Source organism: Ursus arctos, unplaced genomic scaffold (assembly GCF_023065955.2).
Source record: "Ursus arctos isolate Adak ecotype North America unplaced genomic scaffold, UrsArc2.0 scaffold_3, whole genome shotgun sequence".
In the NCBI taxonomy this organism is placed as follows: Eukaryota; Metazoa; Chordata; class Mammalia; order Carnivora; family Ursidae; genus Ursus; species Ursus arctos.
The window spans coordinates 89,808,729-89,825,686 of record NW_026622985.1 but is presented as its reverse complement, the minus strand read 5'-3'; the positions used below and the strand labels follow the sequence as shown (position 1 = coordinate 89,825,686).

The 16,958-nt window shown below is 43.2% G+C and overlaps 1 protein-coding gene across 3 annotated transcripts in view; it reads right to left on the bottom strand.

The window, feature by feature from the left end:
* The window catches only part of AGK (acylglycerol kinase), a 112,584-nt gene that overhangs the window by 14,675 nt on the left and 80,951 nt on the right, over positions 1–16,958 (bottom strand). For all 3 annotated transcript variants that reach the window (XM_057304194.1, XM_026512335.4, XM_026512327.4), the window contains 2 exons: positions 4,589–4,668; positions 1,327–1,384 (listed from right to left, as the gene is read on the bottom strand). In XM_057304194.1, coding sequence (XP_057160177.1) covers positions 1,327–1,384; positions 4,589–4,668 — 138 coding nt within the window. The remainder of the gene's footprint in view (positions 1–1,326; positions 1,385–4,588; positions 4,669–16,958) is intronic.

Sequence of the window (16,958 nt, the reverse complement as noted above, 5' to 3'; positions counted from 1 at the left end):
AGTCTTGTGTACATTCGAAACTGAGTAAAAGTGTTCCCCGCCCTGGGAAGGCTGCTGCCCCTGAGTCACATATGAATGCCCCCCATCTGCTCCCACTTTATCTTTCCATAGCTCTCCCAGCACTTCCCAGTCCACTGATTTACTGGTCCCTCCCACTCCCCAAACGAGGATCCTCCCTGAGGGCAGGAAACCTACCTTACTTGACTTTGTATTTCAAGCTGATAGCAGAGCTGGCCACACCAGATATTTAGTAACTGTTTGCTAAAGAAATGGCGGCAAGAGTTTCCATTCTCCCTGACTCCACACCTTAAAAAAGTAGCTACTCTACTCTCCCCTGCTGCACTCACCACACCACCACTGAAATCACTCCCTTAAGCAAGAGTAACCATGCATTTTACTAAAACGGTCTGCCTTCAGTGTAGAAAGGCATTGCCCTCCAAGTTCATGTTCATAATCATGTAAACTGGCTACCCCCAGTACTTAGGGGTTTTATTTTTTACATTTCTTTAACACAACAAGTATTTATTTAGAAGGTAAGGGGAGCTACGTTTTCAAGATGTTTTGCGATGGACATACAACACTTTTATAATAAGAAAAACACTTGATGCTCTGAACATTAACATAAGAACCAGTATTTTCACTACAAACTTCATCTGCCAATTTTCAGATTGACCTGCCAACTTTTGAATATACTGCTTTGATTTGCATAAAAGCTGAACACAGGATGTCGTCCACAGATAAGGATGACTTTGCTACTAGCATTTTCATTAATATACACCGCTCAGCTTTTCTCTATGCCAACACTTTTCAGTGGACAGGCTATAGTAGCGGTGCCCGATGGAATGTTCTCCAACACTGAAAATATTCTCTATTTGTACTGTCCAAGATGGTAACCACTACCCATATTTTGCTGGCACAGTTTGAACCCTACTCTATTATACAAAAGCCTGTTGCATTACATACATTTGGATGCAAATCTTCATTTCCAGATACTAACATAGAAACCCTTACAAATAACTGAGGAGGTATAGGTGATTCTGCTCCAGGTTTGTCTGGCAAGAGTGAGTGAATAAATAAGCAAAAGGAAGTGGAATATCAAAGAGAAATTAAGTATGAGTTTGGTGAGGGAGGGACTGAGCTGGCAGATGAGGGATGATGGCTTATCTAACAGGAATGCTTCCTGCATTCGTATCTAAGTAAATACCCCCCATTTGGAACATGTCATATGTATCTGTAGCAGGGAATTTTTAAGAATCCAAGTTCACACATCACAGAGTAACAACAAAATAACACAGGGCAAATTTCTACAGTGTAAACTGCATTTACCTTAAGAGTGCTGAAGAAGTGAGCTGCTTTGGTTTTTAGAGGCCCGAGATACCAGTACCTGAGAAAAATCCAGACAAAAATGTGATTAGAACATTAAGAGAACCATCAACGTTGATGAAGGACAGTACGTTAAAACTGCACCTCTACTGTGGGTACTCTTCACAATCACCTCCAGCGTGAGGGGTGTACTGTGAACTACTCTCTCCTCACAGCTCTGGAGGCCCGGGGGCTGTGCTTGAGCAGAAAAAAGTAGGACAGTTGAGTTTTTAATCTGCATTTCAAAGTCGTGTCAAATAGTGCGTAATTAGTTACACAGCGGACAGATCCTTGCAATTTACAAGAAACACATAATCAGCGCGTCCCTGGCTCTCAATTCACAGGTATCAGTGTAATATACACTTTCAACCACAGAACGTGGCAGAGTCTACGTTCACAAGAGCAATGAGTGGAGGATGAAGCCACAATGAGCTGCAGATGCTGGGTGGTCTGGTGCGTGACTCACACGCTAAGCGACTGGATCCTGTACGTCATGTTCACACACACACACACACACACACACACACACACACACACGCAGTCTGTAAATGAGCCTAACTTCACATTACTCGTGTTACGCAGCTTCAAAATGGGAAATGTGAAATCTGGGAACGAAGAGGGTCTACTGCATATTGCTAAATACATAAAAGCTCGTGTAGAGAGGAAGATGCCTACCGGGAATTAGAAGAGTGACACAAAATAGATTCCTCTCTTAAAATTTATCTCTGTCCCCTACCAGCTCATCTTAAGTGCTCCGTATTTGATTCTGATCAATATGTATTTACACAGCATTTACTATGTATGTGAAGAAAACAGAAGAGTATAAAATTCCCGCCTTGGAAGGCTTATAATGTGAGAAAATAAAGCCAAAAAAAGTAACAGAAAACAATAAATGACCATATATACATATCGGTGTCAACTGATGGCTATTTATCAGTGAGGAGAGTCAAGAAGGGACAAGAAACCACTTAGGACAAAAAATCATTGGGGCAACCAGGCCTGCATAATGGAGGGCACAAGAGCAAAGTAAGGGCGTGGGATTTAGAAAGAGATTTGGGGGCGCCTGGGTAGCGCAGTCGTTAGGCAGCTGCCTTCGGCTCAGGGCGTGATCCTGGCATTCTGGGATCGAGCCCCACATCGGGCTCCTCCACTGGGAGCCTGCTTCTTCCTCTCCCACTCCCCCTGCTTGTGTTCCCTCTCTCGCTGGCTGTCTCTCTGTCAAATAAATAAACAAAATCTTAAAAAAAAAAAAAGAAAGAGGTTTGGTTTTGGGGCCAGGAAGGAGGGAAAGAAGTCATTCTAAGCAAGAGGAGTAGCAAAGGCACAGGAAACAGAGAACAGTAGCCACATTAAAGACTTAAAAGTAAATGACAGATCAAGTTGGTCCCTGAATGCCAGAATAAGGAGGTTAGCTAGAACCCCACGAGCAATGGGGAGCCATGCTAAATATTATTCAGGTTCATACAGTGATGCTACTATTGAGGGCCTCGATCATCTGATTTTTTTCTAAGCTTACATAATAAGATTTGCTTCATTTCCCAGCTAGCCAGAGAGAAAGGCAGTTTATTCCTAACTGTCCAGAGTTCCACTCATCTCTACCAATGGCACAGCGTGACGCTATGCTTGTAGCCTGATGGCCAGCTAGGAAATCATTTCTTGCATGCCTGCTGTTTCTCCCACGGCACACAGAGGGACTCAATGGAAGGTCCCAGTCGAGGTGTCAGATAATCGCCACCAAAATTTTAAAATTCATCGTTCAAAAATCAATCAAAATAGGGGCAAGTATGTGAGATAATCCTAGAGGGGCTGACCTATGCCAGTGCTCAGTTGTTGATTAACACATTTCAGGAAGCAATTTGTTCTCACCAGACTTTTTCAGGGAAAACTAAGCAATTCCTCTTGGTGAGTTGCTGGTATTCAAGATCACAGATACAACATTAGGTGATTTGTTGGGTCGCCTGAGTGGCTCAATTGGCTAAGTGTTTGCCTTTGGCTCAGGTCATGATCCCAGGGTCCTGGTATCAAGCCCTGCTGTGGGCTCTCCGCTGAGCAGGGAGTCTGCTTCTGTCTCTAGAACTACCCCCCCACACTTGTGCACACTCTCTCTCTCAAATAAAATTTAAAAAAATTAAAAAACACCATAAGGTGATTTGTGGAATCAAGGTAATCATGGCCAACTTACAAATAAAAACAATGTGAAACGCTCAACAGTGCAGCGTGTAATACAATAGAGCACAACTCTCCTTGGCATTCCACTCTTGAGAACTCTGTAGCAGGAATAATAAAGTGAGACAAGGGGGGCGCCTGGGTGGCACAGCGGTTAAGCGTCTGCCTTCGGCTCAGGGCGTGATCCCGGCGTTCTGGGATCAAGCCCCACATCAGGCTCCTCTGCTATGAGCCTGCTTCTTCCTCTCCCACTCCCCCTGCTTGTGTTCCCTCTCCCGCCGGCTGTCTCTATCTCTGTTGAATAAATAAATAAAATCTTAAAAAATAAATAAATAAATAAAGTGAGACAAGGAAAAGGAATGTCCATAAAGAAAGTGTGGCAGGAAAGCCTACGAGGGGAAAGAGGAGTCTTCTTGATAAAAGCTGTGAGATAATCATAATTCATTTAAACCATACTAAATTATGAGCCCGCTGTTAATAAAAGGTAAAGAGAAAGCACTACCCACCAGATACGGAGTCAGTCCCCCCTCAGGAAGCCTGTGCCTGCACCACCTTCCACTGGGAACAGAACACGGCATAGCCACTTTCCAAGCCAAGTTTCATTAGGCATCATGATCTCTCGGAAACAAAGTCCATTCCCACGGAAGCCAGCCACGGCCCTCTCCTCACCGCCACGACAGGCCTCTTTCTTCCAACTCACAACACAGCCAGGCATCCCCCCTTTTTCCTTCTGACAGAGGCACCCTGCTGTCTCTCGATCCACCAGGCTTTGGACAAGAACACCTCTCAGGGCATCTTCCAGGGCTGTAAGAGGCTGGCGCCCCAGCAGGATGCCGGGCAACTCCGGTCCAGCGTGAGCCTGACCTGCGCTCAAATACCACGTCCGCCGCTTTACTACCGAGCAGAGGAAACGGGAACCTTCCCCAGCCTTTCTGTGTGTAAGATCTAAACCTCTACCTCTATTATTCATAAGTAATTCAACTTCCAGGCCCAGCAAATTTCTTCCTAGATGAGAAAAAGAATTTTTTTTTTAAAAAATCATCCCACATCAGTACTTTACTTGCTAACTTTGACGCCAGCATCTCTGAAGGATCCCCATCGAAGGCCGGTCACTGCAAACACGGGCTGTTCCTTTTCACCCTGGAAGTTAAATACATTCATTTTAAATTAATGGTTACAGTAACTTGGAACACTCTACAGCAAAGTACCCAGCAAATGTTCACGGCCTACTCTTCCTCAAACCAAATTCTAAAAAGGATATTCAAAATCTCAGAAATTAACTGAATAGTCACTTAAAGGACTTGAGTAAACCACACTGTAAAATAAATTTGTCTGTAGTAGGCCTCATGAATCTGCTGGCCAGGGAACATAATATCGTACTTCAGACTATGAAGTAAATTACCAAGTACCTAACTATGCTGGCTCTTCAGCCAATCAGTAGTTGGGTCGGCCAGAATTTCTTCTCTCTCAGAGACTTGTTCAAGGCAATGCTAATATAAGCCTGCATTCTCTTTAGAGGTCCAAGCACTCTCAAGTAAGAGGAGAATCCTGGTACTCTAGAATGTTTCACCTGAATATCTAAAACTACAGCCAGGTATCTGTCATCACAAATCAGAATAAAAAGTGATTCAAATTTAGTCCAATGCTTTATGGCAAAATAGTGCATATTATAATCACTGAGTTACTAATAGATCTGTGAGTTCATATGTAGAAAACATACACAATAGAGCCACTGTCTTTGAGAGTTCATAATGGACCTTCCTTAAAGTGTGTGTGTGTGTGTGTGTGTGTGTGTGTGTGTACACACATATATATATCAAGATTGTAAGAGGTCCTTTTCCCATAGCTCAGAATTACAGCCGAGAGTTAAGATGGTGGAGGAGTAGGGGACCCCTTTTTCAGCCGGTCCCCTGAGTCGAGCTGGATAGGTATCAGACCAGCCTGAACAACCAAGGAACCAGCCTGAGACGCAGGAAGATACATCTGGATCTCTACAAATGAACATCTCCAGCGCTGGGTATTGAGGTACGAAGCGGGGAGCCGTGAAACTGCGCACAGATATCGGAAGATAAACGGAAGGGGGAGGGAGCCGCCGCGTTCGGGCGCCGGGAAGTGGTAGCCACCTGCACAGGGGAGCGGGCGGACTCACGGACTGGCACCCGCGAGAGAGCGGACTGAGACCGGTGAGCCGTGAACGCGCGCGCCACCAGGCATCTCCCGGAACACCGGAATCCCGCTGTGCTCACGGGATCCAGACTGAGACCGGGAACTCCTGGAGCGCGCGCGGGGCGGCTGGAGGCTGGCGGGCCACCTGCACGGGGGAGCGGGCGGACTCGCGGTCGCCACCCGCGAAACAGCAGACTGAGACCCTGAACCGGGTGCGCGCGCCACCAGGCTTCTCCCGAAACTACGGAATCGAGGTGTGCTCACCGGGCATAGACTGAGACCGGGAGCTCTGGGAGCGCGTGAGGGGCAGCTGGTGGCGTTAGAAACACAAAGGACAGAGACGCGCCGGCCCTGGAAGTGAGGGCTGGGACGCCGGGTGTGGGGCGCACATCCCGGGACGCTGCAGGGTTGAGCAGCACCAACAGTAATAGAGTTAAAGTGGCCAGAACATCAGTGGAGAATGGGCCGCAATCCCTCTGTTCCGTGACAGAGGCTGAAATTCGGCCGCTGCTGCTCTGACTCTCAGAAGAGGCACAGCGAACCGCCAGGGAAAGCCGCCAGAGAACAAAAGCCTGGAAATACCGGCTCAGGGAGTGCCCATCCCCATCCCCCCTCGCAGGGGACACGGAGACTCTACCCAAAGAGGGTTGCCTGAGTATCGGCGCGGCAGGCCCCTCCCCCAGAACACAGAAGGCAGGCTGAAAAATCAAGAAGCCCACATCCCTAAGGTCCCTATAAAACAAGGGCGCACTGCCTGGGTCCCAGTCAATAATTTGGGCTCTGGAAACCCCGCAACCTCTCCTCATCAGAATGACGAGAAGGAGAAGTCCCTCCCACCCAGCAAAGAAAGGACAATGAGTCTGTGGCCTCTGCCACAGAACTAATAGATATGGATATAACCAAATTATCAGAAATGGAATTCAGAGTAACAATGGTCAAGATGATGTATAGACTTGAAAAAAGTATTAACAAAAATGTTAATGAAAATATAGAATCTCTAAGGGCGGAAATGAGAGAGAATTTGGCAGAAATTAAAAATTCTATGAGCCAAATGCAGTCAAAACTAGAGGCTCTGACGGCCAGGGTGAATGAGGCAGAAGAACATATCAGTGAATTGGAGGATGGGTTAGTGGAAGAAAAAGCTAAAATAGAATCTGGACTCAAAAAAATCCATGCTCAGGAATGTAGGTTACGGGAGATTACTGACTCAATGAAATGTTCCAATATCAGAATCATCGGCATCCCTGAGGGGGTGGAGAAAAACAGAGGTCTAGAAGAGATATTTGAACAAATTGTAGCTGAAAACTTCCCTAATCTAGCAAGGGAAACAAACATTCGTGTCCAAGAGGCAGAGAGGACCCCTCCCAAGCTCAACCATGACAAACCTACACCACGTCATGTCATAGTGCATTTCACAAATATTAGATGCAAGGATACAGTATTGAAAGCGGCCAGGGCAAAGAAATTTCTCACGTACCAAGGCAAAGGTATCAGAATTACGTCAGACGTGCCTACACAGACCTGGAATGAGAGAAAGGGTTGGGGGAGCATTTTTAAAGCTCTTTCAGAGAAAAACATGCAGCCAAGGATCCTTTATCCAGCAAGGCTGTCATTCAAAATTGATGGAGAAATAAAGACCTTCCAGAATCACCAGTCATTCACCAATTTTGTAACCACAAAACCAGCCCTACAGGAGATATTAAGGGGGGTTCTATAAAAGTAAAATGGCCCCAAGAGTGATACAGAACAGAAAGTCACAATCTATAGAAACAAAGACTTTACTGGCAACATGGCATCATTAAAATCATCTCTCTCAATATTCAGTCTCAATGTAAATGGCCTAAATGCTCCCATAAATGCCACAGGGTTGCAGATTGGATAAAAAGACATGACCCATCCATTTGCTGTCTACAAGAGACTCATTTTGAAACTAAGGATACATCCAGACTGAAAGTAAAGGGATGGAATACCATCTTTCACGCCAATGGACCTCAAAAGAAAGCTGGGGTAGCAATTCTCATATCAGACAGATAGGATTTTAAACTAAAGACTATAGTTAGAGACACAGAAGGGCACTATATTATTCTTAAAGGATGTATCCAACAAGTGGATATGACAATTATAAATATATATGCCCCCAACAGGGGAGCAGCAAGATACACAAGCCAACTCTTAACCAGAATAAAGAGACATATAGACAAAAATACGTTAATAGTAGGGGACCTCAACACTCCACTATCAGCAATAGACAGAGCACCGGAGCAGAAAACCAACATAGAAACAAGAGCTTTGAATGCCATACGCGACGAGTTGGACCTTATAGATATATATAGAACACTACACCCCAGACCAAAGAATACTCATTCTATTCTAATGCCCATGGAACATTCTCAAGAACAGACCATGTTCTGGGACACAAAACAGGTCTCAACCGATCCCAAAAGACTGAAATTATTCCCTGCATATTCTCAGACCACAACGCTCTGAAATTGGAACTCAACCACAAGGAAAAATTTGGAAGAAACTCAAACACTTGGAGACTAAGAACCATCCTGCTCAGGAATGACTCGATAAACCAGGAAATCAAAAATCAATTTAAACAATTTATGGAGACCAACGAGAATGAAAACACAATGGTCCAAAACCTATGGGATACTGCAAAGGCAGTCCTAAGGGGGAAATACATAGCCATCCAAGCCTCACTCAAAAGAATAGAAAAATCTAAAATGCAGTTTTTATATTCTCACCTCAAGAAGCTGGAACAGCAACAGAGGGACAGGCCTAATCCACGCACGAGGAAGCAGTTGACCAAGATTAGAGCAGAAATCAATGAATTAGAAACTAGAAGTACAGTAGAGCAGATCAACAGGACTAGAAACTGGTTCTTTGAGAGAATCAATAAAATTGACAGACCACTGGCAAGACTTATCCAAAAGAAAAGAGAAAGGACCCAAATTAATAAAATTATGAATGAAAAAGGAGAGGTCACGACCAACACCAATGAAATTGGAAGGATTATTAGAAACTTTTATCAACAGCTATATGCCAATAAATTCAGCAATCTGGAAGAGATGGAGGCCTTCCTGGAAACCTATAAACTACCAATACTGAAACAGGAAGAAATTGATTTTTTAAACAGGCCAATTATGAAGAGATTGAGTCAGTGATAAACAACCTTCCAAAAAACAAAACTCCAGGCCCGGACGGTTTTCCTGGGGAATTCTACCAAACATTCAAAGAAGAAATAATACCTATTCTCCTAAAGCTATTTCAAAAAATAGAAACAGAAGGAAAGCTACCAAACTCATTCTATGATCCCCAAACCAGGCAAAGACCCAATCAAAAAGGAGAATTACGGACCGATTTCCCTAATGAACATGGACGCCAAAATCCTCAACAAGATCCTGGCTAATAGAATCCAACAGTACATTAAAAGGATTATCCATCATGACCAAGTGGGATTCATACCTGGGATGCAAGTGTGGTTCAACATTCACAAATCGATCAGCATGATACATCATATCAACAAGAAAAGACTCAGGAACCATGTGATCCTCTCAATTGATGCAGAAAAAGCATTTGACAAAATACAGCATCCTTTCCTGATTAAAACCCTTCAGAGTGTAGGGATAGAGGGTACATTTCTCAATCTCATAAAAACCATCTATGAAAAGCCTACAACAAATATCATTCTCAATGGGGAAAAGCTGGATCAGGAACATGACAAGGATGCCCACTCTCACCATTATTATTCAGCATAGTACTAGAAGTCCTTGCAACAGCAATCAGACAACAAAAAGGGATAAAAGGTATCCAAATCGGCAAAGAAGAAGTCAAACTGTTTCTCTTCGCAGATGACATGATACTCTATATGGAAAACCCAAAAGAATCCACCCCCAAACTACTAGAAGTTATAGAGCAATTCAGTAATGTGGCAGGATACAAAAATCAATGCTCAGAAATCAGTTGCATTTCTATACACGAATAATGAGACTGAAGAAAGAGAAATTAGGGAATCCATCCCATTTACAATAGCACCAAAAACCATATGTTACCTTGGAATTAACTTAACCAGAGACATAAAGGACCTATATTCTAGAAACTATAAATCACTCTTGAAAGACATTGAGGAAGACACAAAAAGATGGAAAAATATTCCATGCTCATGGATCGGAAGAATTAACATAGTTAAAATGTCCATGCTACCCAGAGCAATCTACACTTTCAATGCTATCCCGATCAAAATACCGATGACATTTTTCAAGGAACTGGAACAAATAGTCCTTAAATTTGTATGGAAACAGAAAAGGCCCCGAATTGCCAAGGAACTGTTGAAAAGGAAAAACAAAGCTGGGGACATCACGTTGCCGGATTTCAAGCTGTACTACAAAGCTGTGATCACAAAGACAGCATGGTACTGGCACAAAAACAGACACATAGACCAATGGAACAGAATAGAGAACCCAGAAATGGACCCTTGGCTCTTTGGGCAACTAATCTTTGATAAAGCAGGAAAAAACATCCGGTGGAAAAAAGACAGTCTCTTCAATAAATGGTGCTGGGAAAATTGGACAGCTACATGCAAAAGAATGAAACTGACCACTCTCTCACACCATACACAAAGATAAACTCCAAATGGATGAAAGACCTCGATGTGAGACAGGACTCCATCAAAATCCTAGAGGAGAACATAGGCAGCAACCTCTACGACATCGGCCAAAGCAACCTTTTTCATGACACATCTCCAAAGGCAAGAGAAACAAAAGATAAAATGAACCTGTGCGACTTCATCAAGATAAAAAGCTTCTGCACAGCCAAGGAAACAGTCAAAAAAACTAAGAGGCAGCCCACGGAATGGGAGAATATATTTACAAATAACACTACAGTAAAAGACTGGTATCCAAGATCTACAAAGAACTTCTCAAACTCATACGCGAGAAACAAATAAATCATAAAATGGGCAGAAGATATGAACAGACATTTTTCCAATAACGACATACAATGGCTAACAGACACATGAAAAAATGTTCAAAATCATTAGCCATCAGGGAAATTCAAATCAAAACCACACTGAGATACCACCTTATGCCAGTTACAATGGCAAAAATAGACAAGGCAAGAAACAACAATTGTTGGAGAAGATGTGGAGAAAGGGGATCCCTCCTATGTTGTTGCTGGGAATGCAAGTTGGTACAGCCACTCTGGAAAACAGTGTGGAGGTCCCTTAAAAAGTTAAAAATTGAGCTACCCTATGACCCAGCCATTGCACTACTGGGTGTTTACCCCAAAGATACAGACGTAGTAAAGAGAAGGGCCATATGCACCCCAACGTTCATAGCAGCAATGTCCACAATAGCTAAATCGTGGAAGGAACTGAGATGCCCTTCAACAGATGACTGGATTAAGAAGATGTGGTCCATATATACAATGGAATATTACTCAGCTATCAGAAAGAACGAGTTCTCAACATTTGCTGCAACATGGACGGCACTGGAGGAGATAATGCTAAGTGAAATAAGTCAAGCAGAAAAAGACAATTATCATATGATTTTTCTCATCTATGGAACATAAGAACTAGGAAGATCAGTAGAAGAAAGGGATAAAGAAAGTGGGTGTAATCAGAAGGGGGAATGAAGCATGAGAGACTATGGACTCTGAGAAACAAACTGAGGGCCTCAGAGGGGAGGGGGGTGGGGGAATGGGATAGACCGGTGATGGGTAGTAAGGAGGGCACGTATTGCATGGTGCACTGGGTGTTATACGCAACTAATGAATCATCAAACTTTACATCGGAAACTGGGGATGTACTGTATGGTGACTAACATAATAAAAAAACATTAAAGAAAAAAAAAAAGAATTACAGCCGAAGCCCAAGACTCCGCCCACTTTCTAAGCAGAGCTGTCACATGCTAGACATACAACTTCCCAGAACTTGCTAAATGGGGGCGGAATCAGTTCGATGTCCTCCACACCGTCAGTACAACCAGTATCAGCAGAAGGTTCGGAACTGGAGAACCCTCGACACTGTAAACTGCTGGTCTAGAGAAAGTATGCGAAGTCTCCTCAGGGAGGGAGTGCTTCACCTCCGCCCCACTTCAATCCCACTACACCGAAACCAAGTGAGGGATTTCTAAGAGAATCACACACTAATAGGGGCAGCTTCTAAGAGCGTGGAGCACAGAGGTGACAGTGAGGCACCTCACCCAGCAGAGCAAGGATGTCGGTCTCCTGGGTGCCAAGTGAATGTTGTGGAATACAGCAGGGCCTTGAGCCATCTGGACGATAGACAGCTAATCATTTTTTGCAGGGAATTATCACTAACGAATACATATCCTATAATAGGGACTAGCGACACAAAAAGTAACCTGCCCTCAAAGAGCTCCGGGGGCGAGGGGGGTATACAGACACACACAGCGACCATGACGGCATCGAGGACTACGAAAGCACAGAGCAGGTGTGACTGTACGCGGTGTGGGGGAGCAAAGGAGACCGATGCCAGGGAAATACAACATAAAACGACACATACGGTAAATTTTAAAGAATAAGGTGCCTACATGTTTTGATGAGCACTGGGTGTTACATACAACTAGCGAATCGCGGAACACTATAGCAAGAACTAAGGATGTACTATACGCCGGCTAACTGAACACAATAACAAATAAAAATAAATTTAAAAAAATAAAAGATTAAGGTGCCTAGACTGAGGGAGGTTAGGGAGAAGCCCAGAGAGACAGAAAAGGGAGAAGAAGGGGTGCTCCAGCCTCAGGGAGGGAAGCAGCACCATGTGGGTCTGCGGTATCTACCGGAGCATTTCCCCCAAGTGCTCCGGAGGGGCAAGGGTCACAACTAGCGACAGTAGCGATGGTAGAGGATTCCATGAGGAAACGAGTGCAGAAATACCAAAATGCCTCGGTTTGAAACAAGTTATGTTTACTGCAGGTCTTCTTAGAATCTTTAATATGTTAATATACATTACAAACCTCCAAAAGGAGAACTACACACAGTTTCCCTGAACTGTGAACTGCACGCCTTCTCTGGGAGGCATTTTGCATAACTACTATTCCTCGGGAAAGGCTGGTCTAAAGCATGCAGTGCCTCACGGAGTCCTGGTTTGAGCGCTCAAGATTTCCCAACCGGTGCACTAAGAATATTTTCTCGTTCTTCACTGCGCGGGGGTGGAGGGGGCGGATTTTAGGAATATTCTGTTAAGATTAGTTGCAAGGCCTTGTAATCTCAAGGTGTCATTGTTTGGGGTGCTATTCCTAGCAAGGGATGGAATTCTGGACAATTGGAAGTGAGTGTGGAACGATCTAGAGAAGCCCAGCTATCAGCCAGTTGGGCACAGTGCCCTGAAGATCCAGGAAAGGCCTGGGGGTCAGCAGTGGACTGGTCCCTGTTGGGGTGCACAAGAAAAATGAACAAGGGCAGGTGGGCAGAGTAGAGGCCAAGAGACAAAATACCACCGGATGTTAACCCGGTGACACAGTACCAGATGGACGGTCAGTAAAGAAAAACAGGTACAAAAAGACAGGCATACAGCCAGATTTTACCAGCCAAGGAGATATGTTGTCCCAAGTCATAGAACCCCCTAGAAAGAGAAAATGGCTTTATAACGGTTTGCTAAAATAATAATAATAATAATAATAATAATAATAATAATAATAATAATAACAACAACAACAACAACTGAGAGCTGGTTGGAATAAAAGCTGAAGGGACTGTGAAAACAATTCTGGTCAACTAGATAGGTACCCAGTCCAGGAATTTTAGGAATTCTAGATGAAGAGATAGAAACAAAAAGAAGGGATTTGGAAGTTCTGAGGTTTTGATCAGTCAGGGTTTTAACAGAAGGAAGCCAGGAATGACAGAAGAAAGGGAGAGACTCTAACTTTGACCAGCAACCCTAACTTCCTCTTTGGGTTCTGGGTGGGCAGTTTCTAAGAATCCAACTGAAGGAGCAAAAGAATTAGAAAGACTTCCATAAGTCTTTTCAGTACTTTAAAGTCAAGTACTAGGCTCTGTAGATGTCTATATGGGAAAATGCCCTTTAGTGTCACGGGATAGTGCCAAGAGTGATACCACCTGGACAAAACGGTCAAGTCAAAAAGCAATGGACCATAAGACAGAAAATCTAGATTCTACTTCGGTCTCCAGCATGACTAGTCCGATAACCAGCTGACTTTTTTTTCTTTCCACTCTGTCAAATAAGATACTAATACACATCTTGTCCTCTTAAGCTGGAGGTCCAAATGAGCTAGGAGCACACACTGGATACTGTGAAAAGCTAAATATAAAGCATTATTCTAGCTTCCGAGGACTAGAGCTTTGGAGACTCTTCAGTTATTTATGTGTAATCGGGTTTGGGTTTATTTTTTAAAAGAAGAGGAATCTGGTATCACGCTTCATCTATAATGCTTTCCCCTATATTCTGGAAACAATTTCCAGGAATAAGGAAGAAAGAGGACACAAATTCAGCTTCACTGGGTGCCTCACAAACCACAGTAGAGGCTGTCATGCTATGTTTCCTAGGAATTAATTTTTAAAGGTTTCTGCTTCCTGGGCTGTGTCATTAATACACAGAGCCGGTGGCAAATTTGATACTGGTTTCATCAATTCACAAAATCAGTACATTTGGAAGAAAAGAAAAAGAGGAGATGAGACTTTTAAATACAAGCACAGTCAACAATTTCCAATTAAATCCTAATTACTCTGGAATGTATTACTTCTCACACATTTATAAGCAGCAGTAAATCACCTAGTTATTAGGAGATATAACCTACTCACCTCCTTTGGTGATAACATTTTAAGATAATATCTTCATAGATGCCCACCTGTGCTGCCTTCCTAGACTAGAATTTCTTTCACACAGCCCTTCCATGTTGTGAGAATGACTTGGATTTATCATATGCTAAAGAATCAAATGCAACTTAAATCACTTTTATCATGACAAGTGACGTCATGATGGACAGTCCAGACATCACTGCATGAAGAACAAAAGAAAACGGAAGGAAAATGGGCTGGAAGAGCACGGGCGCACCAATCGTAAATATGCATCTGGCCAATGCTGTATAACTAACAGCAATATCTTAAGACTGAAGTTTGGGAATCGTGACATAGTATAGAACCTTCTTTCATAGATATCGGGAAACTTGAGTGAATATAAAATGTTCAGAGCCTCTAAAGGACAACCTGAACGTAGCTGGTACATTTTAAGACCAAAACTGAGTAAATGACAGGGCTCACTATTCATAAAACTGTTTGGCTTTACGGCTTAGCTTTCTCAGGCATCTGCCCTTTGGTGGTGGGGAAGGGGGGAGTTTTGACGAAGGAGGAATAGCTACTTAACTACTACCCAGTGAAAATATCTATTTTTCTAGGAAAGAAATTCTTTTTAAAGAGAGGATTCCAATCAGGAATCCGGAACGGCTACTGGGTTGTCTTCTCTCCAAAAGTTTTGGAAAAATGTCAAACCAAGAAATTCTTTAACAAACAACGAACACCGTTTATCTCTCTCAACTACACACCACAGCCGCCAACATTTTCCCCTATTGGCTTTATCTGTGTGTGTACATGTTTTGTAGTTTTCTTAAATCATTTGCAAATAAATGGAAGACTTAGTGGTCCTCACCCCTAAATATTTCAACATGCATCTCCTAAGAACAAGGACAGACATAGGCATATTGCTACTGTCACTCTCAAGAAATCTAACATTGACATGTATCTAATATACAGTCCGAATGAAATATCTGATTGTTCCAATAATATCTTTTATGGTCTTGTTTTTCATTTTTCTAATCCAGGATTTTGTACTGGATTTAACTATATTGCTCTAGTTTCCCTAACCTTGAACAGACTATCTTCTCCTGGATTTCAGGACACTAACATTTTTGAAGACACCAGACCAACTGTTTTTAGAATGTCCCACAATTCGGATTTGATAGACTTTTTTCTCATCAGTGGTTTCCATTAGATTCAGAGAAGTAGACATTTTGGGCAAGAAACTCCATAGGTGATGTTGTATCCTTCTCAATAGATCACATGAGGAGGCAGATATCGGTGATGCTAGGATCAATCACTTGGTTACGGTGGTGTATGCTGGGTCTCTCTACTGTACAGGTACGTCTTCCCCCCTACGTAATCATTTAGTAACCTGTGATGCTTTAACACTGTGTCGATATATGTTCCCCAACGATCCTTCTATCCAATGGTTTTAGCATCCATTGGACGCTCTCTATCTGAATCAATTATTTCATTAGTGATTGCAAAATAACAACTATCATTCCTACTACATTTACAAGCTGGAAATTCTCTTAACTGTAGGCTCACAGATTCTTCATTTTACTGAATTATAATCATTAGCATTATTATCCTTTTTGATGTTCAAACTGTCCCACAGTTGGCCAAGAGGATACCATCAGGCTAGCTCCTGTGTCTTTTCAGGTTATCTCCATTAGTTTTTGAGTAGCTCTTGGCTTTGTTCTTGCCTTGCCTCTGAAAGCCGTCTCTTCACAGAGTCCTGGTAACTTTTCTTAGGCAACAGTATTTAGAGACCAAAATCTGAGTGCCAGGTATGCCCACTATTGTGGAGTGTCATTGCTTCTAAGCCCTTTCAGTGGGCAGAGCCAGCAAATATTTTTTTAAAAACAATTCATGAGTTATCTACAAATCAAGAAAATGTTAGACAACCCAGTGGGAAGTTCTGCTCCAATCCAGGATGTAGGAAGCTACAAAGAACATTAACCCCATGCAAAAAATGAGAAAAAGCCAGATAACCTACAAAAGCATAATTTTTCTTGAGCCCACCAGGGAGCGAGCTGAGACTGCAAGACAGCCAAGTAACCCGAAATCCAAAGACAAGCCCCTCCAAAGGACAGACGGGACAGGACAAAGGTTTCACCTTTGCCAGAGCATGAGAGCAAGAGGTGGGCACCATGCAAACAGGGTAAGGTGAAACCAGTCACTGTCCCAAGGGCTTTGTATTACTGGCTCTTTTAATATCCCAACCCCCCCCCAGAGACAGAGAAATCATGTGGTCCAAAGGTAATCATTGGAGGAACTAAAAATAGTGACACTATACCAGACGAAATCTAGAGGAATTCTTATTTCTAACAAAGAGGTCAAGAGATAGAATCTAAAACCGATAAATCAAAAAACAATTTCATAGGGGCGCCTGGGTGGCACAGTGGTTAAGCGTCTGCCTTCGGCTCAGGGTGTGATCCCGGCGTTATGGGATCGAGCCCCACATCAAGCTCTTCCACTATGAG